The sequence below is a fragment of the Dendroctonus ponderosae genome, unplaced genomic scaffold (assembly GCF_020466585.1).
Source record: "Dendroctonus ponderosae isolate FM_Combo_2020 unplaced genomic scaffold, Dpon_F_20191213v2 Dpon_F_20191213_11, whole genome shotgun sequence".
Lineage (NCBI taxonomy): Eukaryota > Metazoa > Arthropoda > Insecta > Coleoptera > Curculionidae > Dendroctonus > Dendroctonus ponderosae.
Window position 1 is genome coordinate 4,911,653 of NW_026017213.1, and position 24,537 is coordinate 4,936,189.

Genomic DNA, 24,537 nt, shown 5'->3' on the forward strand with positions numbered 1-24,537 from the left:
TTTACTAAATCAAAATAATTGTGTTGCTTCATGTTCATTTAATTTAAGTCATGCATGGTTACCTATGCTAAAATCTGAAGTAGACCAGAGAAACATACACCCAAATTAAGTTAACACCAAAATTATTAATTAACATTACCTTTACTAATTTAAACAATAAGATTAAGTCAAAGTCACATAACTGACAATTTGCACGGACGAATTATCAGAGAAAAAGTGAGGGTGTGTTTCCACCGCCCAGTAATGTGACGTCATCGCCGAATTGACAGATTCTGCATTTGACTGTTACAATAACCTGGAAAATTTATCAAAACCAAAACATCATGTCTCTGTTTAGAAAACCCAAGAAAAACATCGTCCAGCGGCGGGTTTTCACAGAAAACGATGAGGACGACGAAGAGCATGATGCGGACCTTCATCAGGCCGCCTTGCAAGAGAAAAAGCCGAAGAAAAAGTCCAAGGAGAAGAAACCCACTCAAACGCTCCTCAGCTTCGAAACTGAAGAAGAGGGCGAAGTGTTTCAAGTGAGGACTCCGTTAGGGCTTGGCCCCTGGGTTCGATGCAGCTGATGTTGTGCCGTTTTGTAGGTGAGAAAGTCGTCGCACCACAAAAAGGTGATGCGAATGTTCGAGAAGGAGAAAAAGAAAAAGGAGCGGCCCGAAAAGGAGGAGCCCAAGCCCAAAGACGACAAGACTGAGGTGGTGACTGATGATCTGGTTTTGGTTGTGAATCAGAGCCACAAAAAGCCTGCCACTCCTCCGCCTCCGGTGCTAAGCGGGCGCGATGCTTTGTGCGCTGGTAAGTCCTCCTCAATGGATTTTCATCGGCCTCCTCAACTGATCAACGCGCTTAGGGAAAGATGATTTATCATCCGAAGACGACGAATCCGACGCAACAGTGCATCGCTTTTCCAAGCCGGATAATGTGAAGAAAGTGCTGGAATCGGGCGCTATTCCCGACGCTGCGATGATCCACGCAGCGCGAAAAAAGCGGCAGCGCGCCCGGGAAATGGGCGATTTTATCGCTGTCGAAGAAGAAGAGCCAGAGGACACAGGTAGGACGTCCGGGAGAGCAGCCGAAGATTTACGGAGGATCATTTCCATTCTGAAAACAGGGCGCCTGATCAGGGACGACGACAATGAGGAGAGCGACGAGGAGCGCATCGACATGGACATCAACCTGGCGAAACGGGACCAGGAGCGGAGGCGTGAGCAGTTCCTGCAGGCGCAGGACTCCGATCATGAGCTGGATGAATGGGAGAATCAACAAATCAGAAAGGGAGTTACAGGTACGTTGGCGCGACTCATTCAGAGGACCATTCAGGAAGAGTTTTGTCCTGCAGGCGCCGCCATGACTGCCGCCCAAGAAATGCTGATGGACTACCAAACGGAACAGGAAACGCAATCCAAAGCCATCCAGCTGCAGCCTCCGCTAATCGATCCGGACATCCCCAGAACGCCGGAAATGATAGCCGAGAAACTACGGGAGCGTTACGCGGACGCGTGCCAGGCCAAACAGCAACATTTAGCAAAATTACACAAAATCCAAGAGGACATCGAGCAAGCCAGCGAGGAGCTTGAGGACGTGAAGCTCAAAGCCCCAGAAGCAGCGGAAAAGTTCCGCTTCTATCAGGAACTGCGCGGCTACGTGACCGATTTAGTGGAGTGTTTGGACGAAAAAATCGGGGCGATAGCAAATCTGGAGCAGCGCGCGTTGGACTTGATGGGCGCCATGGCGAAATTTGTGATCGAAAGACGTCGACAAGACGTACGGGATCAAGCGGATGAAGCCACTGGGAAGGTGCTGGTCAAGAAAGGTCCAGAGGACGAGGAGAAAGTGCGAAGAGCTGCAGAGAGGGAAGGCCGCCGATCGCGTCGCCGAAGAACTCGTGAACTCTCTGCGGCGCCAGGCACAGCCAAACACGTGGAAGGCATGTCGAGTGACGAAGAAATGTCCCAGCAGGACATGTTGTTCTTCGACAAAGAAAGGCTGGAAATCGAGCAGGAGTTGCAAGAGATTTTTGAGGACGTCGTCGAAGACTATTCCTCAATCGTGAATATCCTGATAAGGTTCGAGCATTGGCGCAGCAAAGATTCTGCGGCTTACAACGAGGCCTACGCGTCTCTTTGCCTGCCGAAGGTCGTCAGCCCCTTAATCCGCCTGAAGCTAATTCTGTGGAACCCTCTCACTGAAACCAAAGAGATTGAGAAGATGGACTGGTACAGAACCTTGGCCTTGTATGGGCTTCATGACGATGAAACCGAAGGTGGACTGGCGAAGGACCCAGACGTGTGCCTCCTGCCCAACATTGTGGACAAAGTCCTGGTCCCCAAACTCTCCAATATAGTGGACAGCTGTTGGGACCCGCTTTCCAGCAGTCAAACCTTACGCCTGGTCGGCTGTGTGGGCCGACTGATCCGGAAATACCCCACTTTATCGCCGGACAGCAAAAACCTGGTCAATCTCTTCAACGCCGTCTTGCACAAGATGAAACTAGCGCTCGACCACGACGTGTTTATCCCAGTCACTCCCAAGATCTCCGACAGCAAGAACCAGTTCTTTCAACGGCAGTTCGCCTGCGGCTTGAAGCTGCTCAAAAACATCACCAGCTGGCAGGGCATCATCAACGAGGCCAAACTCAAAGACCTGGCGCTCAACGCTCTGCTCAATCGCTACCTGTTGAGTGCGTTGAAGTTTTGCTCGTTGACCGACGCCGGCCAGAAGATGCGCCTGATTAGCCAGATCCTGCCGCGCGTTTGGCTGCAGGAAAACATCCACGAGTTCAAGATGTTCATGTTGGCCATCAGCAACTTGCAACAGCAGCTCGATAAGAACAATCCGCTGCATCTGGAATCGATTGATATCCTGAATGGGATCCTGAAAACGCTGCGATCGGCGCACAAGTGAATTTTATTCGGTTCCTTTGGGGCTCGGCTGTTGCTTTGAATTACACAGACATTTTACGGTTGAATTTTATTCGCATTTCCTGGTAATCATCAAAATCCATTTCCGTCTTTTGTGGTTTCAACGTTGTTTTCACTAATCAACTTTCAATAATCGTCGGCATTATAAAAAATCTCAGCCAGGGATGATTTCAACTGTCTTACGCTGTCTCACATCGTTAATTAGCAAGAAACATTTTTTTTGCAAAAACTATGGATGCTACATTTTGCAAGGAGCACGAAATTGTGAATAAATTATTAGTGCGTCAACCCACAATCAATGAGTTGATTTCATCCACCAGATACAGATTTTTTTTAAGTCGCTCTTTTGCTTGATATCTTTGACTCACCGTGTAGCGCAGGCTTTATAAATCAATCACCTCTCCACCTTTAGCCATTAGAATCCTTCATTGTGTACTGGGTTTAATTAAAACAATAAGTCTTCACACCATACAATGTTGCGGATCTAGGCCTAGTTTCGCGCTCGCGCTAGTCATCATCAGAGTCCTCTTTCTTCGTTTCGGTTTCCGTTGGCTTGTAGTGTCGGTATTCGGGCTTCAGCTCCCACATGTTCTTGTGCGGGTTTTTCAGATTGTAATTGCACACTTCCTTCAGAATTTCCTTTAGATAGGTGATTGGCTGCCGCGTGATTTTCACCAGATCCTTTATGTTGTAGTACTGATGTTTCTCAAAGGCCGAGAACAGCATTTCCAGGACGGAATCCTTGTCATCGCGCGCCTTCTTGCCTTCGGCCTTTTTGCGCTCCATATACTCGATCTGGAAACGGCCCCTTTAGCTTTCCTTGAGTAATCTTTGGAGAAACTTACGTTGTTTTTGTGGTCAGAAACGGGCTTGTAGCTATGCACCACTCTGTCCAGCTGTTTCACCTTCCTAGTGGGCAGCGAAGCCTTCCGGATCGACTCCAGCTTCAGTTTCATGTAGCACGTGTCTGCGTATGGTCTGCATTCTAGTTTCTGCACGATTTTGCCCTCCATGTGCAGCTTTTCCGTCTCAGGCACCACTGAGTCGGATTTTTCAGCTGCAACCAGTTTTATTTAATTGAAAAGCCGTTTTACCTTACAGAACACGCTTCGGTCTTGGATGCGCCATAATTTTCTCTAAAAACACTTACACACTTTTGAAATTCGCTTTCCCACAACCATTTATATGCTCCAACTTACGTATCACATGGGAGAATACTCCGAGCGTTTGTTGGGTCACAGTGGACACATCCAGGCGATGATCCTTCGGGATACTCTCCTCTCCAGGCTCGTTGAGGTTTAAAATGGCCGGGGACAGTGTCAGGGACACTTGGGGCTTCTGGCCCTGCTGCCTGCAATCAAGTGGAAGTTAAAGAGGAGTCTGAACGGTTGCGGCCGTGCTGAAGCCTCACAGCCCTTCGCTGCCGGGTAACCTACTTGGTAATCTTCAGTTTGCCCACCTCCATTTCGTTGGGGGCCTTTTCCCATCGGTTTGCCACATACTTGGGCACTTTAACCAACCACACGCCGCGATTCGCGTTCGATAAATCCAAATCGCGGTCTATGTGCGTGTCTTTGGACATTTTAGTGCAAATTGTCTGGACGATTTCAGGACGCTTAATTCACTTACTTGTACAGACTGTGTTTTCGTGTGAATGTAGGTTATATTTTTGTCATTTTTGATGACATTCGATGACAACGCGACGTTGTCTTGTCTCGCGATGTCAAATTCAATCTTCTAACCTAAAATTATTCAAACTTTTTATTTGCCTGTAAATGCTATACAGAGTGTATTTTAAAAGGTCAATAGCTGATTCTTTTCTTTCTAAGTTTTTTAAATTTTTTATTGAATTTTGCTTACATCTCAAATTAGAGCGTTAAGTAACCCTGTGGATCCAAATAAGCATCGGGCCCATTAGCTCAGTTGGTTAGAGCGTCGTGCTAATAACGCGAAGGTCGCGGGTTCGATCCCCTCATGGGCCAAAAACTTTTTTAAAGTATTTTTTCTTTTCTGTTAACCATTTAATTCACTTCGATTTTTGGTCACTAAACTATTGTAACTTGAACCTTAGAACGAATTTTTATGAAAATATTTATAGTTTATTGGTTGTCTTTAATGTAATATTGTTGATTGTTAGTTAGTGCTTTCTTCCTTATCTTTGGACGTTACTTCTTCTGCTCTAAAGCAATGAATTTGCTTCATTTCCTGGGAGTTTGCTCTTCAAAGTTCTTCATTGCTTCTTCCCATAAAAACAAAATTTTTCCCTTAAAAATAATTATAACTTACACACCTAATTATCAATCTGATGCAAATACCTACATTAAAGTGATTCTATGGGAATGCAGTTCAAGGCTTGAAAACGGGTTTTTGCGAATAAATGCGATCACCGATAATTTACGCAAAAAAAACGTTATTTTTGCAATGAATTATTGCGGCAAATATGTCAATTAAGCTTTAAAAGCCCCCTAAACGAACGCATTTTTTGCCATTTTTTCCACTTGCTAATCCACACCTGTAGCGCTTGTTATCCGAAAAAAACGCCTCCCTTCGCATTAAAAAAGTGCCCTTGTCATTATAGGGTGCGCACACGCCAACCAAAAAAACCCAATCGATCCAGCGCAAAAATCATCCCAAACTTGATACTTTGCCGCATATTCCCCCTGTTTCCGGCTGACGATGCATTTATTCATTCCTTCCCACTTGGTTATGTGGGGTAAAAAACACCCCTCCGGTCTATCACGTGCTGTACTAAAGGAATTTCTACAGGGTGGAAGTTTTATTGTTCAATTCCGGGTGGTTTTGATGGCTAGATGTGGGTATTTGAGCGAATAATGGGCGGAAAGATGAATGTTTTTTCCAAATAATTCCCCATAAGTCTAATCAGAGAGTGGTTAAGAGTATTAAATGAGTTGGATAATGGGGGTTTTTCCACTCAGGTGGCCTTTTTAGAACTTTGCTAAGAAAACAGGGCTTAAAAGCCGAGAAACACGACTTGGAATCAATCATCAGCATCAAAAGAAAGAGGCAGCATTATTCTGTATCTGAAACATCACGGTTTTAGTGGATTTCTGGCAAATTTTCGAAAAAAATATGGAAGTTTGCGGGTTTTTCAAATTTAAAAAAATAGGAAAAACATTGTTAGTCGATTTATGACAATATTTCACAAAATATAAAGGTTTCCAGGTTTGTCACACTATTTAGTGGAGTTTTGGCCCAAAATAGAATACTGATGATACAACTGGAAAATTATCAAAAGAAATAGATTTTCGAGGCCATTCCTTGAAACTACTAGGTTTTTCCGGTTTTTAGGCCGTCGTTCGGTAGAATTTCTTCCTGACGTTTCGCAAGCACGAGTGGCTTGCATCTTCAGAACTGGTTTGCTTGAACGCTGTACGAATGTAAGAAACGTCAGGAAGAAATTCTACCGAACGACGGCCCAAAAACCCGGAAAATCCATTAGTTTCAACTGTAAAATTGCACGCTTCAATCCCTCAGTGCTTCGCCCATCAACAGCGATTTTAATAAAAATAAAGTGGCAAATTTCGGGTTAGAAACTCGTTGCTTTTGACTATCTTTAGACCACTTCTCTCGAATGATTTTTTTCGGAACGCTCTCCCAAGGGTTGTTTTTCAAAAGCCCTCAACTGCAGGCAAATAATTCAACACACGCACGCATTATGCAATATTCCCCTAAAAAAAGGCCCCATTCGGGCAATGGCCGCACACGCCAATGGGGTTTTTGTACTTTTTCGAGAAAAAAGACGAGGGTCGAAAAAGCCGCGCTTTGAGGGTCAGTATGCAAATGAATGGAACAGTTGGGGTTGAACACGCGCCTTGATATTTGCGAATTTTGAGAAGACCCCCGACTGAAACTCGTTTGGTACGGTTGTGTAGGGCATAAAGCAAACGGCGGCAGTAAATTAGAAAGATTTTGGCATTTAAAACCAGATATTTCTTTTGATGGGCCAAGGTCAAGAAGCTTAACAATTTCCGGTAACAATAGGCCCAAGACACTTTGCTGAAAATCTGCAGTGAATCGCATGATTAATGGAAAAGGGTGATCCCTGCAGTTTGGCTACCTACACTTTTTCGCAAATTTCCATGAAAAAATCCTTCTTAACGCTTATTATACCCATGCCAAATCCCTATGCAACTGTTATCCCATGTCAATCTCTCGGTAGTGCATCGGCAAAAATGCGTATTCTTCGGCTGTCTGGGGCTTATTCAATCCGGCAATGAACAGTTAACTCTGTTGTGCGTTCATAAGTTGGCATCATTAATTTTTTGTGCATTCAAGGTCACTGTCACTGGATGATTTTCGTAGAACTAAATCTCTCCAGGAGCCAACATGCACCTGTACAGCACTTGTTTGCAGTGAACGTGAAAAAAACACCCTAAAATCGTAAAAAACACCCTCCTCGACCAGGGCACACGCGCTTAAAATCGCATGAAAAAACCTCGTGTACCAAATGAAGGAAAAAAATGCAAACCTGATACTTTCCGTTGATCCCCTCGGTTTCCGGCTCACGATAGTTTCATTCATTATTCCCATCTTGGCCCGAACCCTTGATGGTGAGGGTCAAAAAACACCCCTGATGGTTGTTCGAATCGCGTGCTATTATGGGATTTCGTTGAAATGATGTATTTTGACTGAGAGTTTGATCGGGAAACCAAACTCGTGACGGCCATAATCGAATTTATTCTATTTATCTATAATGAGGAGATTATTATTATTCAGTGAAAGCTGCTGTTTAATAACTCGAACCATCAAAAAAGTGCATCGTGCTCAAAATCGAAAAAAGCCACATATTTGCTTTTAATATTAACAGAAAGAGATAATTCCGTTCTATGCCAGGAAGGAGTTGCACCAGAAATTTTATTTTTGGCACATTTTCGAAAAAATATAAAAGCTTGAAGTTATTTTCCGCTAATTTCACATTTTCAAAATTTGATGGCTCATGAATCCAAAACAGGAGAAATTTGGCTCTTGCAGGAAAAGAAACAGAAAAATCCGTTTAACACTTGGCCTAAGTTTCATCAGAAAAGTCCTCTTAGTTGATTTTTGAGAAATATTCCAAAATACAGAGTTTTGTAGGAATTTTACGCTAAATTCACTTTTTCGAAATTCCAGGGCTCAAAGTCTAAAACTGCCCCATATTTGGTTTTCACATCAAAACAAGAAAGGGATGTTCTGTGTTAGAACGAAGTTTCACTGGAAAACTCCTCTCGGTTGATTTTTGCGGAATTTTCTGAACAACAAAATTTGTTCCTATTTGGCAACACAATTCAATGGTTCAAAATACAAAAGCGGTCAATATTTGCTTGTTACACCGAAAAAAAGATAAAAGTGCGTTCTATATCAGGTAGAAGGTTCATATGAAAAGTTCTTTTAGTCAATTTCTGGCAAATTTCTGAAACTGTCGAGAATTTTGCCGGTATTTTATGATAAATTAAATTTTTGAAAGTTCTAAGGTTTGAAATTCAAAAAACCACATACTTGGCTTTTAGTTCAAACCAAAGAGAAAAGCGTGTTCTATATGAGGAATAAATTTCGTAGGTAAAGTAACTTTGGCTGAATTTTTACTAATTTTTCAAAAAATGTAAAAATTTCATGCTATTTTGCTATAAATTCACTTGTTTAAAATTCCATGGCTCATTATCCAAAAAAGCTACATATTTGGCTTTAACATCGAAAGAAACAGTAAACTCCGGTCTATATCAGGAACTAGTTCTACTAAAAAAATGTTCAGTTGGTTTTGGCAGCATTTTAGGAAAAATATGCAAATTTGTTGCTATTTGACAATAAATTCGTCTTTTCAAAATTGAATGTCTCAAAATATAAAAACGGTCAATATTTGCCTTTTATATCAAAAGAAAGATAAAACTCCGTTCTCTATCAGGCAGAAGTTTGGTATTAAAAGTCCTTTTGGTTAATTTCTGACTAATTTTTGAAAATGTATAAAAGTTTACAGATATTTTATGGTAACTTCATTTTTTCAAAATTCGAAATTAAATTTAATTCAAAAAGTGACAAAATTGGTTGTTAGTGCAGAAGAAAGGGAGAACTTTGTTCTATAATCTGAAGAAATTTGACAAGAAATTCACTTTCGGTTGAGTTATTACGAATTTTCCAAAAATGTAGAAATTTGGTGCTATTTTACGCTAAATTCACTTGTTTAAAATTCAATGCCTAAAAATCCAAAAAAGCTACAGTAAACTCTGGTTTATGTCAGGAAGTAGTTCTACAAAAAAATTCTTTCAGTTGATTTTTGCGGAATTTTAGGAAAAATATGAAAAGTTGTTCCTATTTGGAAATAAATACTTTTTTCGCAATTCAATAGATGGACATGAAAACTGGGCGATATTTACTTTTTAGCTCAAAAGAAAGATAAGAGTCCGTTCTACGTCATGTAAAAATTTGAAATTAAAAGTCCGTTTGGTTGATTCCTGGCGAATATATAAAAATATATAGAATGTTGCAATGTTCAAAATTGCATGCTTTGGAATTGAAAAAAGCGACCTATTTCACTGTAAAAGGAAGAGAGAACTTTAATCTATATCGGCAAAAGTTTCACCAGAAAAGTCCTTTCGGATGACTTTTGCTGAACTTTCCAAAAAATATAGAAGTTTGTAGGTTTTTCACACTAAATTAATTTTCTCACAATTTAATGGGGTAAAGCTCGAAAAGCGAGATATTTGCCTTTAACATCAAAGCAAAGAAGCCATTCTGTTCTATATCAGGAACACTTTTGGTTGAATAAGTTCTTTTAGTCGATATATAAAAATTTTTAAAAAACATCCATCGTTTCGCGAGTTTAACCTCCGAGCTTCATGTTTTTATAAAATTCTCTAGGAATCAACTAAACGGACTTTCCTTATAAAAGTTTTGCTTAATGCAGAACAGAGTTGGCTCTTCCTTTTGATATTGAGAGTGAAAATTCGGCTTTTGTAGATCTTGAATCATTGCATTTTGAAAAAGTGGTTTTAGCGCAAAATACCTACAAACTTCTATCTTCCCTAATAAGGTCCAACTCCTAGTCTTTTCTTTTTTATGAAACTTGTACTCCATATAGAACTGCGTCTATTATTTTCATGTCAGAAGTAAAACTCTGGTCTTTCAACATTTTGAACCATTGATGTTTGAAAAAGTGAATTGAGAGCAAAATTTCGAGCAAACTTCAATATTTCCTGGAAAATTCCACAAAAGTCAATTCTAAGGACTTCTGCAATTAAGCCCTTTGCTGTTATAAAACGCACTTTTCTTCTTATGCAGCTCCTGCAAGCAAAAATGCATGTTTCCTGTGCCTAGATTTATTCAATTCAAAAATTTGCAACTGAAAGCCGCTCAAATGACCGCACGGCGTTGACTAGACCAGAGGATCTCAAGGGCTCATTCATTAGGAAACGTGCCCTTAATATACCATAACCAACATAAATAGCGAAATCTTTAGAAAAAACGGTCGATCTTTTTAACGCGATTTAGTTTTTGTGCAGTTTTTCAACATCGTGTAGTGGAACCGGGAGCAGTGGTCAGTAAGGGCAGGTGGGTCCTCGCATAGGGCTACTTACGGTTATTCTTTACCATTATGTGATTGAATAGACCACATGTGACTTATCCGGCGTTTTAGCGGCAAAAAACCCCGTACTTTTCTTGTCAAAACGTTCGAGGCTGAGCACTTCATATAAATCGTTTCACCCTCTTGAGGCTTTAAAAAATACATTAGGATGGACGACGACGACGTCCTCCGCATCTTTGGCGCTTATGATGATTGGCAATGATTTGTATTTTTGCCATCTGCTTTGATCTGCGGGCGTAAATACAAACTGCCAGGCACAATCAGCCGGCCATAAAGACGATCATCGCTCATTTTTCGGGGAAAAAGTGTCAAACGGATGGAGCGAAAAAAACGCCGGTTAATGTTTTGGCTGCCTCCTTCACAAAAACGACTTTTAAACCGTATTTTTAAGGGCATTTCTTACAAATGTGCGGTTTCGTGCCAAAACCCCGATGACTTGCATGAAATCATTGAATGTGAGCCAAAGTGGATCAGCTGAATCAATCATTCGATCGACGTGATTGATTTTTTATGAATTTTGGATTTATTCATCGGAATTCCCATTTACAAACCAACTTTTCCAAATGTTCCAATCAAAATACTCTTAAATCGTCATTGACCTCTTGTGCTACTCTACGAAAGTTGCCTAATTTGCTGCTAGTTCTACGGTTTGAAAATACTCGATTGCAATGAAGTTGTCTCCGATTCCTGCAAGCTTAAGAGCCAGTGAAAAACTATTCAATAAAGGAATTGCAATGAAGTTTTCTCCGTTTTACGTCCAAACCTTCCACTGAATTTTGTAAAATTTTCAAGTTGCTACTTTGGAAGTTTTATGACTTTTTAACGCCGCTAAACAAGGCAACCTTTTAAATTTCCGCTCTTATTTAGAGGCGTTTGCAAAATTAGTCGGCTCTAGAATGGCACTGACATTTTCCAGAACTGCCATCCCTTTTCTGATCGCAAAAACTCACGTTGAAACTGGCATTACTTTGGGAGTTGGGTGTTCTTGTTCATCCCGCTGCTCATTAGAAATAGCCTCAAATTTCCGTTGATATGGATAATCAGCCGACGCTTGAATTACTTAAGCTTTTCTCAGTTTGATGCTCAAACTTTCCTCTTTACTGAGTGTAAATTGCAAATGGTTACTTGCTCTAGTTTGGATGTTGCGCCATTTTGTTTAGCTCCGCTGCTCTTGAATTGCCTCTGATATTTAAGGGCTTTTGAAAACTCAGCCCATACCTCGATTTCAATGAAATTTTTTGTGCTTTWAGCYCAAACTTTCCTCTTTACTGARTGTAAATTGCAAATGGTTACTTGTYCTAGTTTGGATGTTGCGCCATTTTGTTTCGCTCCGATTTCCATTAARAATTATCTTGGAGTTTCAWAGAAAATAACCATCATTTYCCCGAAAATTATGAAAWGWCTCTTCATTATTTTCAAAATGCTGTTAAATCGCCAGAAMAAAAWTATCGAAAGCTCATCTAATTCATCAAACTTCATTAGTAAAATGTACTGCTATTTTTCAAACTSGGTCAATGATTTKAAGATGGTGCACAGAATCACTCATTTATCTCTAAATGAATCCAAAGCGGAACCAGGAGTACAATTTGAATGGGCCCTAATGGTGCTCGATACGGTTTCCCAATTGAATACAAATTGGCGATTTTTGCGTGCCTACAATGGGCGATTTCATGCCAGTCACTGTTTGAATCTTGGCCCTATTCGCAGCATCTTCAAGGCAGAGTGACACTTTGCCTAAGCGATTTTTTGCCACTCTGATTGATGACTCTGATTTGTGAATGGTTTGCGAATTAAAAAAAAATATTTGCCTTATACACAGTAAATGATAAGGATTTTGGGTCCTCAGAAGATCGAACGACAGGAACGTGTCCTCGCATAGCGATGGATGTCTCGATTCTGTCCTCATACTAAGAATGTTTCATGTTTCATTGTGCTCGGTTAGTTAGATGCAAATTAATCGCCTCACTGTTGACATGAGGATAATCGGCCCTAAATAGGCAAAAATCGTCAGTCACCAGCTTAAGCTCATATCGCAATTTCCAATCTTTAAATCCACTTTCACGTTCCCCGTTGGGTTGGTTCGTCGCATTTGGCGGCTTAAGTAAATCTAGACGTTTGACGGCCCTTCAGATGGTTAGTGAAGAATACCTAGCTGTAACTTTTTAGAATTCAAATGTGCACCGTGCAACTCACAGCAGTTCCATATTTTTATCTTCGGTTTCTCCTTTGATAGGCAGATTCTATTGGGATGGTTTAAAAGCATTCGGAAATGGACTCCATTTTTCAACCGGAACTGTTGGGTAGTTCATGTCAAACCCCCGGGAGCTTCGTGATTTACGGCAATTTGCATCAGGGACATTCAATTGTGCTCATCATTACAACAGGTCTCTCATGACACTTTCGGACTCAGCTGAAGATTTTTAAGATCTTCTGTACAAAAGAAACTCAAGAGAAACGTTATACCAGAGACACGTAATCATCCCTTGTCTGTGTTGTTATACACCCCTAAGGAGGTTAAAATGGGGACAAAATTTCTCAGTCTGAGAGTCCAAAACGGTACACAACTGTTTATTGATGGACGTGGGCGCCAGATTGTGTGCCAGTTGAAGATTTACTTCTAGAAGATTTTAATAAAAGAACAACTTTGGCAACCGTGACCCAATTTTATAACCCGACGTTGAATTACTTTAAAACTGACTTGATTTTTTTTTTGACTTTTTGACTGACTTGACTTTTTTGGAAAAAAATCACGATTTAAATCAAAGTTCATTTTTTTAAGAAACTTTATATTTTCACTTATAAAATATAAAACAGAACACAAATATCCAAGAAATGAAAATCAAAATAGAAAACGGTACATGTGAACTTAAAAATTAAACGGTAGTAGTGGTAATCTCAATAATACTAAAACGGAAATCACTTCTCTTTCTCTTCATTTTCGTCATACAGTCTGAAGAGGAACACTAATTTCCCTCCTTTTTCGATTCCCAATCTGTTCCTTCTCTTCAGGAGTTAAAGCGTAGTTGTGTTTCTCCGGGCTTAACATGTGAGCAATAAAGTGATAAGGTGTAAGGGCTTGCTTATAGCGATGTTGAAACTTCTGTACTTTCTCTAAAGATACATTTTGAGATTCTTCAAACTTATCTTGCAAAAGTTTCCACTGCTCTACGGCATCAGATATTGTAGCATTTTTCTTCTGGAGTATATCTAGAGCAATAGCAATAGGCTTCAGAAGGCTCAGGTACTCTTGTTCTGCATGCTTCAGTTCTATGTTTGAGACTTTTTTGAAGATAGCAGAATCGATATCTTTTGAGTTATCCTCGCAAATCTTGAGACTGATGTCCCATTGTGTGACATAAGCTTCCAAACAGTCGGCCACGCTGTTCCAGCGAACAAAAAAATCGTGATTTTTTTGATTAATTTAAAGAAATCAGTGATTTTTTATTTTTTTAATAAAAATCAACTTTTGCCCAGCACTGCTTTAAAATAGTGCTCGAAATTTTTTGAAATTTGAATACCCGTTTAGTGGTTTATTCGAGTATTTGAATTCTCGAATATTCGAGCTATTCGCTTTTTGAATACTCGAATCCTCGAATTATTCGAGTTTGATTCCGAGCCCTACTTTAAAACAGACGTTTCCTTGGTAAATTTGGATTTTCTGATGTAAAACGGAAAAAATCACCCAATTAGCAAAATTAATGGAAAATAAACTGGCCTACATAGGACGTCACGCGTAAGCGCTTGGGCTTTAGGCGACGTTGATTTAAGGCTAAAGTGCGACTCTGCATCCAAACGTGCACATACTGGCAACCTCTGGGCCGCTGATGCCGAAAATTCTTCGTTTCTTTGCGAAAAATACCTGGCTGACGTGAGAAGCTGACCATTTGGGCAAAGTTTCGCTTTTAACAGATTTCATTTTTTTGCATGCCCAGCTTTCTTGCCTCACACGTCGGAACCGGAACGCATAACTCGCAAGACACCCCAACCATCCTGCCAACTAAAAGAGGCCACCTTGGAGGTTTTACCATCGAACAATAACCTGTAGATATCCTCACTTTCTAGAAACCTTTTGTTTCATGTTTCGCGGTCTCATTTTCGACTCGCATCCCAAAGGGAAAATTAGTATCGTAATTAATGATGTTGCGAAATCGGTGTGCAGGTTCTCAGAACAAACGATTGAGATGGAAAGGTAAAGGGCTAAAAGGCTTGAGTTTTCGAATGCCCAGACCCACTCAATAGATGAGAAGACATCTGTAAAATATGACTGAAACATATATATATATATATTTTCTTGGAGCCGATGGATAAACCTTTTTCTAATCTCAAAACGGGCATTTGCCTACTAAAAAGGACCAGTTCCTTTCCATTTTGCCTAACAAAGCAACTGTCGTTCGGCGCACCCGTGGGGGGCTTTTTATTAAAAACTTTGTTCCGTTGACCGACATTCCATCGTGTTCGCATTTGCGAAAAATGTGCATCGCCTACTTCAGCGGTCAAACCTTTTTCATTCAGTCCTTTAAGTACCGACAGGGATTAGGATGCTAACCGATGAATAGCCAATTTTTTCTCTACGACTGTCGATTTCTGCAAGGTTTCTTTCATTGTCTATTTGCGGTTGATGTGGGAAGGTTTTTTGACAAAACTCCCTTCATTTCCGATTCTAAATTTAGTCGCTGTGGCTAAATTAAGTGTCTCAATCCATTATCCATTAGTGGCATCCGGGTACAAACTAATACTGTTCGAATTGAGTCTCAAAATAGCCCCCTTTCAACCCTTGGCCGTAATATATAAATCCTTTCATATGATTGAACATACAGGGTGTCCCGTAAGCTCATGATCAAAAGGGTACTGCGATATTCTTTGGACCCAAAGAAATGTAAATGTCCAACATTGCTAAGTGACTAGAAAACAGACATAATTTTTTACGACAAAACTATGAATGCTCAAGATTTTACAATGAGCACAAAATTGTGAACAAATGATTAGTACATCAACCTAAAAAAAAATGAGTTAATTTCATCCTCCAACTAAAAAGTTCTCGTAGTTTTTGTGGCACGACACTCAAGAATTCACCACTGGTCCAAAACGGCTGAACTCGATTGCTTCATCAAAATATGAGTCTTACATAAGGACAAATTCACAGCGAGTTTCACTAAAATACATCGTACCATTCTCCGGATATTTCAAAAAATATAAATTTTTTGAAAAACTTTGGCCATCAATAGCAGAGGAGCCAGACATTTTTTGTTAATAAAACTTAGGTCAGATCGTCTTCTTTGGGTCCAAAGAATATGGCAGTACTCTTTTGATCATGAGCTTACGGGACAATCTGTATTAATTTTCAAACAAGGCTTACACGTTCGGGCTACCATTTTGTTGGACAAAATAGGCGTGCCTGAAACTAAAAAAAAAACAACCACAGGAGGTTTTGTACTGCTGAATTTAGATAATGAAAGCCCAACCCGCTCTTACGTGACTTTTACACATTCCCATCTAACAGGTAGAAATTACGTTTGGATATACAATGGAAGGGTTTAGCAGGTATATGAAGACTCTCATTCGTTAATGGAATTTGCCCATGTCTTCTTTTGCGTCTTCGTAATGGTAGTGGAAGCACATGCAGGATTTTTAGCTCTTGAGGAACTTAAAAGGATTTTTAGAGTACGAATTTCATGCACCCAAATCTCGCGAATGATCCTATAGACGCAAGGACATCCTATAGACCAAAGTCGGTAGTATGAACCTGGAAAATTTTTCTTCTGGATCATCATAAGGCATTTTAAAGAAATTTTTAAAGATGTCTGACGTCCGCCCTTAAAATTCAAGTGCTCCATTGCCCAAATAGGAAAAAGGGTAATCCTTTACAATACAATCTGGTACCAATTGCCACTTTGCCGGTTAAGACTATGCTCACCTCTCGTAACAAACAACATTTTTCCTATACATTTTTCGACCTAATGCCGTTTTCCACGACTTTTCACCCTCTGAAATTCACCATCAGGGACTGTTTGAGAATTTATCCAATTTGGTCTCATTTTATCAGCTTCAAATTAACCGTTCAATATTTCATTGGTTCAACACCAGAAGAGATCAGAGTTCCCAAGCAATATTTTGTAGAGCATTCAAGTCAGTTAATGAAGTTCAGAAGCTTTTTAAGGTAATTTTTTCCATTTGGTTTTTTGCAGCACAGTGGAAGACTTCATTTCTTTAATTTCATACACTAATATGGAATAATTCCGGAAGCGGAAAAACCTGGCGAATAGCAACATTCTGTAGAGCAAATCCAGTAGTATGCATTTGGAAAGTTTCGCTCTTGAATCATCATCAAGGATTATTTGAAACGTGTTCAAAATTAGCTCGTTTTTGTCCGCAAGCAAATTGGCAGGCTTCTTCTCTTTAACATTTTATATCTTTACGAATAGTAGCGTCTTGTAGGTCAAAGTCATGGGTATAAATTGGGAAAGTTTCGTTTTTGAGCCATCATCAAGGTTTATTTGAGAATTTTGCAAAATTGGCTCGTTTTTACCCGAAAGCAAGCTGACTCGCGTCTCTCTTTAACATTATTATCTGCAATACCGGCAGAAATAAAAGGCTCCGAATAGCCGAATCTTGTAGAGCCAAGTTAGTCCTATGAAGATCTTGGAAGTTTCGCTTTTGAGTATTAATAAATCATTTTTTGAGAATTTTTCAAGCTTGGTTTTTCTACGTTGGCAAGCCGAATAGGAATCGTCTTTTTGAACATCCCGTATCTTCAATACCGACAGATGTAAAAGAACCCGAGTAGCCAAATCTTGTAGAGCCAAGATAGTGGTATAAACCTGGAAAGTTTCGCTTTTGAGTCATCATCAAGGATTTTTTGGAAATTTTTCAAAATTGAAATTCCCTTCGTCAGACAGACTATAAAGCTTCTTTCTTTAAAATCTTTTATTTTCACTCCCGGAAGCGATAAAATGCCTCGAAGAGCCAAATCTTCTAGGGTCAAGTCAGTCGAATAAACCTAGAAGCTCTCGTTTTTGAGTCATCATCCAGGATTTTGTTAGGAATTTTCAAAATTGGCTTTTCTTTGTCAGCAAGCAGACAGGAAATCGTTCTTTTTAAGACTTCATATATTGAAAACCAGGAGAGGCAAAAGATCGCGAAGACAAAGAGAACAAAGTCAGTAGGATGAATTTGGAAAGTCTCCCTTCCAGGTCATCGTCAGGAAATGTTTGACAATTTTTTAAAATCAACCATGTGAACATTTTTTTCTCTAACATTGTTTCCACTTAATCTTCGCAACAAAATAAGGGAATTATCAGCCAAAAATCGACCAAACTAGTTACAAATACAAGCACTAAGTATCAGATTACTAAGACGTAAAGTTTTGTGAATAGAGCGGAAACATGCAGCTTTTTAGTGGGTGTATTATGGGCCAGTAAAAGCGACCCTCATTCAGGCATCTTTTTGGTAAATTGACAAAATAAAATCGAAAAATTTGAAACACAAAGGTGTCCGGCAACAGCTCGTGGCGGCCAATAAATAAAATATCAGTGACAATCCACTGTTGGAATGGTCGTGATTTTTGGCCGTTTTGTCCACTAAAGCTGCAGCTTGCACCAGGTGCATCTCACCCTAAAAACACGCGCTTATTTGACCCGTCAAAAATCTAATTTTTCCATGAACAGTCGATTAGGAATCTCTGGATTTCTAAGCGATTTGTTTGTTAATTCCAACTGGCCCAAAACTAACCCAATCCTACCTCTGAAGAACGACCACCCTTAGCATGAAGGTTGAGTTGTTTTTTTCGCATTTGGGCACGAGCCCTTAGCAAATCTGATCGGCTGTCAGGCTCTTTTTTATGATTGCTCATATCCTCATCACCTGGCTTATTGAGATGTCAGCCCACAACAAAATAATCAGCCCTATAAACGTGAAATTATATAGTTATAAGGCTACCTCGGACGGTCATCTGCCGAACAAAAAATGGGGCTTTGACGAAACGGAGTGGAAATCGAGGAAAAGACGGCACTGCTGGTGAAGCTCGGTTCCACCCTGTCAAGTTGAAAATATCATTTTTGTCTCTCTGCTATTTTCACCCTCACAAACTTGTCGTCGAGACTGAGTCCGCAGCCGTTGAACATAATCAATACGGAGGTTTTAATATGAATTCGATACATCTCGTTGGCACTCTTCAAGGGTGCTTTCCTGTTCCTTTTTCGTCGACTTTCTGCTAGCCTAGTAAAGACGTTTTTAACGGTTTTCGAGACAGTCCAGCTGTTTAAGCCGGATTTACCACAATAATGTTCCATCAATGGGCACACGGAAGTCGCAATTTCAAGAATCAACTAATTATTTCGGGTGGAGTTCATTACAAGCACTGTTTTCTCGATGCGGTTTGAATGCCAAACAAAAAACCGTCTTGAAAATTTACACCGCAATTGAGAAATTTTCAAGTCGAGCGTGCAGCAAATTGATCCGAATTTCCAGGCATTCAACGAAGGAAAACGTCTCCAGACCAACAACTTTTTTTTAAATTTGCTTGAAGAACTATGCCATCAAATGCAAGGGCGGATCCWAGGGGGGATTTCTCCCTKGGGAAAATTCTCTATCCAACGATGCCAAAACGAATTCTTTSGCTCGAATGGTTCTTGAGAAACTTCGAAAAAAGCAGCGTCATGTTCAAGTGGATTTTGCGACTCAAAAAAAAAACCACACAAATCTAAAACTTCTTGAATTCAAGCATTTTTTGAGAAAACTGCCAACATTTCCTTATCGATGGTTCACTTGCTAAAAAGGTCATTTATTTCTCTCTAGAATGACGTACAAATGAGCGTTCTTGCTCATTTTGGCTTCGAGAAATGAGCAAAAACGGGACGGAAAACATGGAATTTTGGCACCGAAGTGTCTGATATTCAAATTTCGCTTTCTGGGTAAAAACTACTCGAATTTCCTCACTCACGTTGTTACGACTGAATCGACTTTTCAATTATCTTTCCAACGATGCCAAAACGAATTTTGTGAGTAGAATGGTTCTTGAGAAACTTCGAAAAAAGCAGCGCCATGTTCAAGTGGATTTTGCAACTCAAAAAAAAACACGCAAATCTAAAACTTCTTGAATTCAAGCATTTTTTGAGAAAACTGCCAACAATTCCCCATCCATCGTTCACTTTCTAAAAAGGCCATTTATTTCTGTCTAGAATGATGTACAAATGAGCGTTCTTGCTCATTTTGCCTCCAAGATATCAGCAAAAAGGGGACGGAAAAAATTAAATTTTGGCATAATCTTGCACCTAAGTGTCTGATATTCAAATTTCACTTTCTGGGTCAAAATTACTCGAATTTCCTCACTCACGTTGTTACGACTGAATCGACTTTTCAATTATCTATCCAACGATCTGTTATAAAAAGTCTTAAGTCAGGTTTGAACTTAAAAAATTAACTAGTAGGACAAACACAATCAAATCAAAACGAACCCAAACAAACATTGACGAAATTCACAAACAACCATTGTGAAGAAACCGAGCGTTTGGAGTCTTAACTTTTTTTGGCGGTTTATGCAACAAATCAGCCCTGAACTGAACTGAACTGAACAAACCCTGACAACAACAAACGAACTCAACTGTAACCGCTCTTAACAGTTATTTGAGGAACGTTCATGTACGAAATTGACTAGAGACTTTTAGTTACTTTGCTGCCTCTTTTCCTTGGCACCAAGTTAAGCTGGTAGAAGCCGGTTTTGATTTTTACCAAACGAACCCAAAACAACTCAAAGGAACCCAAACAAACATTTATCGAATTCAGTCGCTTAGAAGGCTTCAAAATGTAAATGGTAAATTTTTGGTTCAAATCACGCTTTGGCTCATTGCTATTATAGACATGGCGATTATAAAATTAAATTGAAAATGTTGACAGTTTTTCCAGCTATGAATCAAGTTTAAACATTGCAAATTATTGCAAAACTGTTGAATCCAGACGAACATTTTCAGAATTCAATTGAATGGCCCTTTCGGTGAAAAAGATGAGAACAACCGAACGCAATGGCAACCCAAACGAACTTAAACAAACATAAAGTCGTTTAAAGTGCTTCAAACTCTATTAACCGTGCTTGAGCTGAAGTGTTTTTCATTGCAAAACTAACTTAAACCTAAACGAACGCGAACAAATCCAAACAATCACCAGCAGAATTTGCGATTCAGCCGAGTTGAACTTGAAACAATGCTTGCAAACGAGCACACACGAATCTGAACAAATCCAAACAAACACAAACGACCTCAATCTTGAGCGATGAAAGTTTGCTTTTCTGTGCGGTTTGGGAATAGTTTATGGCCCTTTCTTTCGGCCAAGTGCAGATAATGGAAAGACAGTTTCGATTTTGGACGAGTCATTCGGTCGAGCATAAATCAGTTTAAAATTGGCGAAAAACCCGTCAAATTACGGTCGGCTAATTAACAAACCAGAAAAGCGCGTGTCTGTTGGAGGAAACAAGCAGAAAAAAGCCATTATAGTAACCATTTTTCTTTTTAAATCTAAAACACGCCAACCGAAACGGCGCTGCGTTCATAAGGGTGAGTTATTTTCGTCGGTAGGACGTGCTCAAAGCGTGCCTATATAGACGGCACAAGCGGGGACTTTCAATACATAAGGGACGTAAAAATCCCCGAAACTCTATACATAAAAAATTGGACGAGGGGAGAAGCGAATATAACTGCCAGCCAAAAAGGGGACCGCTTTTTACCCTTCGCAAGCCCAAACGATCTGAAAATAGTCGGGCAGCTTTAAATTTACCACAGCGATGAGAATCGAGGCGTGGTATCGGTTTTTTTGGGGGTTTCAACACCAGTTTTTTACCGGCAAGCAAGTGCAAAGGGGCGTTTTTTATATGCACCAATAGCCGAGTTTAATGTGCGACAGAAGGATGCGCTCACAGTTTTTTTGCGCCGTTAAAAGCCCACACTGGTTCCATTCTTCTCTAACACAATAAAACCCGCTAATGCGGGCAAACAAAAATACTCCTAGTAGACTTTTTTGCTTGCAAACAATGAAATTGCAAATAAACCGGGTTTTGCTTATTGGTTCAACTGTTTCTTAGTGTGCTAGAAAAGGACGGTGCCAATGTGGGCTAATCGCAAAGTTCAATTGCTATTTTGTCTGGAACAAGTGATTGGTGGGAAACTATAGGCGTGTAACAACTGAGATAAAACGCTATCTCGAATCGATGCTCCTTATCGTTTTTTAAACCGCTCGAGGTGGTTTTATCGTTTTTTTCTTCAAGTAATAGTCGCTGCTCAGATAGTACTGTTGACCCATAACCGCACAGATTATTTTATGGCTGCAGTGGGCCGAAAAAGTCCCCAGGAAATGTCATGTGTGTTTTTTTGAGGTTTCATCAAGTTATCACCATGTTGACCAACAGAAGAACGTGTGAACCCATTTATCTTCCACGTTGCCGCAGAAAAACACATCGAAACGTTCAAAGATAACGCGTAGTTAGTCGCTATTGATCCATATAGTTAAAACGCATTTCGGCACTGAGACGCTTTTCTTTTAAAGATAATTTGGAATATGCATATACAAGCATTGAGAGGCGCTGCTTCATTACATTGGCTTATCGGCTCTTATGTTTATGCAACTAATTGCATTGTAATGACCTATCTCTATGGGAAATTGCTTGCGATAGTTTTGCAAAAAAGTGTTATCTTTCTTGTTGCCAAGCGGCATTATTTATATTATGAAATTAACCATTTGGTTGCTTCGATTTTGACAGTGTGAGGGATGCATAATTTAATAAACCGAGAATTTTGCCTCATAAGCTCACAAAGTTCAGTCCAGTGGGGCAGAACAAACCGGCAAACTTCTGAAAAAGAAAATTTGCAGGAACAACCAATGAAAGTCAAATAAAGAAATTTCAGTTGAATTGTTTTTTTTGGGCAATTTTTCGATTTAATTGGATTCTGTCCACAATCGACCATCCCCCTTTTTACTAGTTTGTGTACAATAATTCAGCCAGATTGTACAATTAGGCTCGGTGCTCATGGAGACGGAGCCTGTTTATTTGTATTGTCAAACGGTTTTGGCGTTTATTATCGGTTCAGCAAATGCAGTTTATTTTAAAAGCCAAATTTAAGCAATTTGCAATCCAGCTTCCGTTCAAAGCTCCGCTGGAGGCAAATTCAAGAAATCCAAGCAAAATATCCCGAGCGGCACTTACCCATTCAAATTGGTCAATCCTGCAGTTAACAAGGCAAGTTTACACGTTCACCATATAAGAACTACCGAGAGTTTTAAGCAGCTCAAAAACACGAATACCAACACACAATTAGCAGCCAGTTTTTGCAAAAAAACCCATTTTTCTAGATGATTGACTGGACAATACACACAAAAACTTTCTGGAATACAAACAAACAGTCGCCGTTGCCATGCCGACCAGGCGGAGTTTGGCTTTTTACCTAATTGTACAAAAACCGGCAACATTATAGTACAAAAAAACAACATGCAGGATTAGTCATAGGCATTTAATTCTGGGAGAAATCCTGGAATGATTCATCCCATACTGACCGTTGGTCAAGGGCAAGGGAGAAAATAGTAATGGCAACTGGCCGGCCCATTTACTTGAAGGATTATCAATCAGTTTGCATTGTTGGGGCATTTGTTCACCAAACTGCAGGTCTGGATTCGAGTAATTCGGGAATTTCCCATTAAATTCCAAAAAATCATCAATCTAATTAAAGGTGCCACGCCCATAAAACAGCCGAAAATGAGATGGGATTATCAAAGCGCCATCGGAACTACCGGGGGTGTTTCTAATTTAAGATAAATATACCTGGGGCTCGTGCCCATGTCAGGTTAGTTTACCAGCCACATAATTATAGATTTTCTGCACAAAAACGCCGCAACCATCTGGCCCTAATCAATTTCGCCTTTGGTGTGCGGTTTTAATGGAAATTTCCAAAAAAAGCGTCAAATCCATTTCATACAAATTCGGACTCATTCGAGAGAAAACCATCAGATAAGATAGGAAAATCGAAAAATTGGAACATAATCGCGCGATAAAAGAGCGAAAAATGCGGAAAAAACTTTCAAGATGCCCTTGACATTAATTCGTACTTTGTACGGGAAACAACAATAAATTATGAGATTTTCACATTTCGGTGATATATAGTTTTTAATAGATATGCTCTAGTAGAATGAGTTTTGTTTGCTTGTTGATTATTGCAGGTCACCTTCACCTGTGTCGCCAACTCGAGGAAGTATTTGTAGTTAAATTGCATTTTTATTAGATAACAAATTGTTACAACGCGATAACAAATATAGTAAACAGAAAACAAACATGTTTATGTCAGAAAAATCGATTTTTTTATCGTTCAGTAAACAGCTCAACTAAATTCTTCCACTTCTGACAACATAAACAAATTCCAAATCGGAAGAAACATTGGTCAAAGTTTCAAATACATTTGGAGGAATTTTAAATTTTCCACACTCACCTGCCCACGGATGCTTAAAGAACTTCCAAATAACAAGTGAAATTATTGCTATTTAAAGGCGATTTTCAACTCCTGGCCCACATTAGCCCCATTCTTCTCTAGCACATTGAAAGAACGAATATTTACATCCTATGAAAATGATGAGTCTCTCAAAATTAAATAATTGATTGAGAAAAGACGGCAACAGTCACTTTATTAGAAAATTATTAGAAAATTTTCGAAGTATCACAAAATGTCTTGAAATTGTTAAACAGAGCAAGCAAGGCAATAGGGAGTCCATCTGGAGTATATTTGTCGAAATCCCTCAATGTGGGCAACTTTTCAAAACTATCTACCAGCAAATTCTCTTTTAGGGTTGCAAAAATGGGTTTCAGGTTCTTCTTTTATGTTGTTCTTTTCATTATTTTGTTTCCTCTTTAAGTTGAGAACCGATTTTAAGTTTCATTCTTTGCTGGTCAAATTGTTGAGACTTCAAATTGCGTTGACTATAGGGAATTTTGAAACTTTTACATCATGTAACTGAACAAAGAACTGCACCGGTTAAAGGGAATTGGGAGCAGTCGGTAGGTCAGTAGAA

At 39.7% G+C, this 24,537-nt stretch overlaps 2 protein-coding genes, 1 long non-coding RNA gene and 1 other non-coding gene across 5 annotated transcripts; 2 read left to right on the top strand and 2 right to left on the bottom strand.

Annotated features, from left to right (window-relative positions):
* Positions 1–253: 253 nt before the first annotated feature.
* On the top strand, positions 254–2,971 carry LOC109534766 (PAX3- and PAX7-binding protein 1). Its single transcript, XM_019900552.2, has 5 exons — positions 254–524; positions 588–798; positions 854–1,054; positions 1,115–1,288; positions 1,343–2,971. The coding sequence occupies exons 1-5, from the start codon at positions 324–326 to the stop codon at positions 2,905–2,907; spliced, it is 2,352 nt and encodes a 783-aa protein (XP_019756111.1). The 5' UTR covers positions 254–323; the 3' UTR covers positions 2,908–2,971.
* A 377-nt stretch (positions 2,972–3,348) lies between these two features.
* Positions 3,349–4,653, bottom strand: LOC109534767 (general transcription factor IIF subunit 2). The gene is made up of 4 exons (XM_019900553.2): positions 4,361–4,653; positions 4,124–4,275; positions 3,770–3,981; positions 3,349–3,719 (listed from the first exon to the last, which is right to left on the bottom strand). The coding sequence occupies exons 1-4, from the start codon at positions 4,504–4,506 to the stop codon at positions 3,432–3,434; spliced, it is 798 nt and encodes a 265-aa protein (XP_019756112.1). The 5' UTR covers positions 4,507–4,653; the 3' UTR covers positions 3,349–3,431.
* Positions 4,654–4,832: 179 nt separating this feature from the next.
* Trnai-aau lies at positions 4,833–4,906 on the top strand. The gene has a single exon. It is a non-coding gene; the product is annotated as a tRNA-Ile (tRNA).
* A 1,933-nt stretch (positions 4,907–6,839) lies between these two features.
* Positions 6,840–23,456, bottom strand: LOC109534769. 2 transcript variants are annotated; one of them, XR_002171662.2, is made up of 2 exons: positions 22,688–23,456; positions 6,840–7,633 (listed from the first exon to the last, which is right to left on the bottom strand). It is a non-coding gene; the product is annotated as an uncharacterized LOC109534769 (long non-coding RNA). The 2 variants fall into 2 exon arrangements; XR_007280613.1 differs by lacking the exon at positions 6,840–7,633 and adding an exon at positions 22,177–22,333.
* Between the last annotated feature and the right edge of the window lie 1,081 nt (positions 23,457–24,537).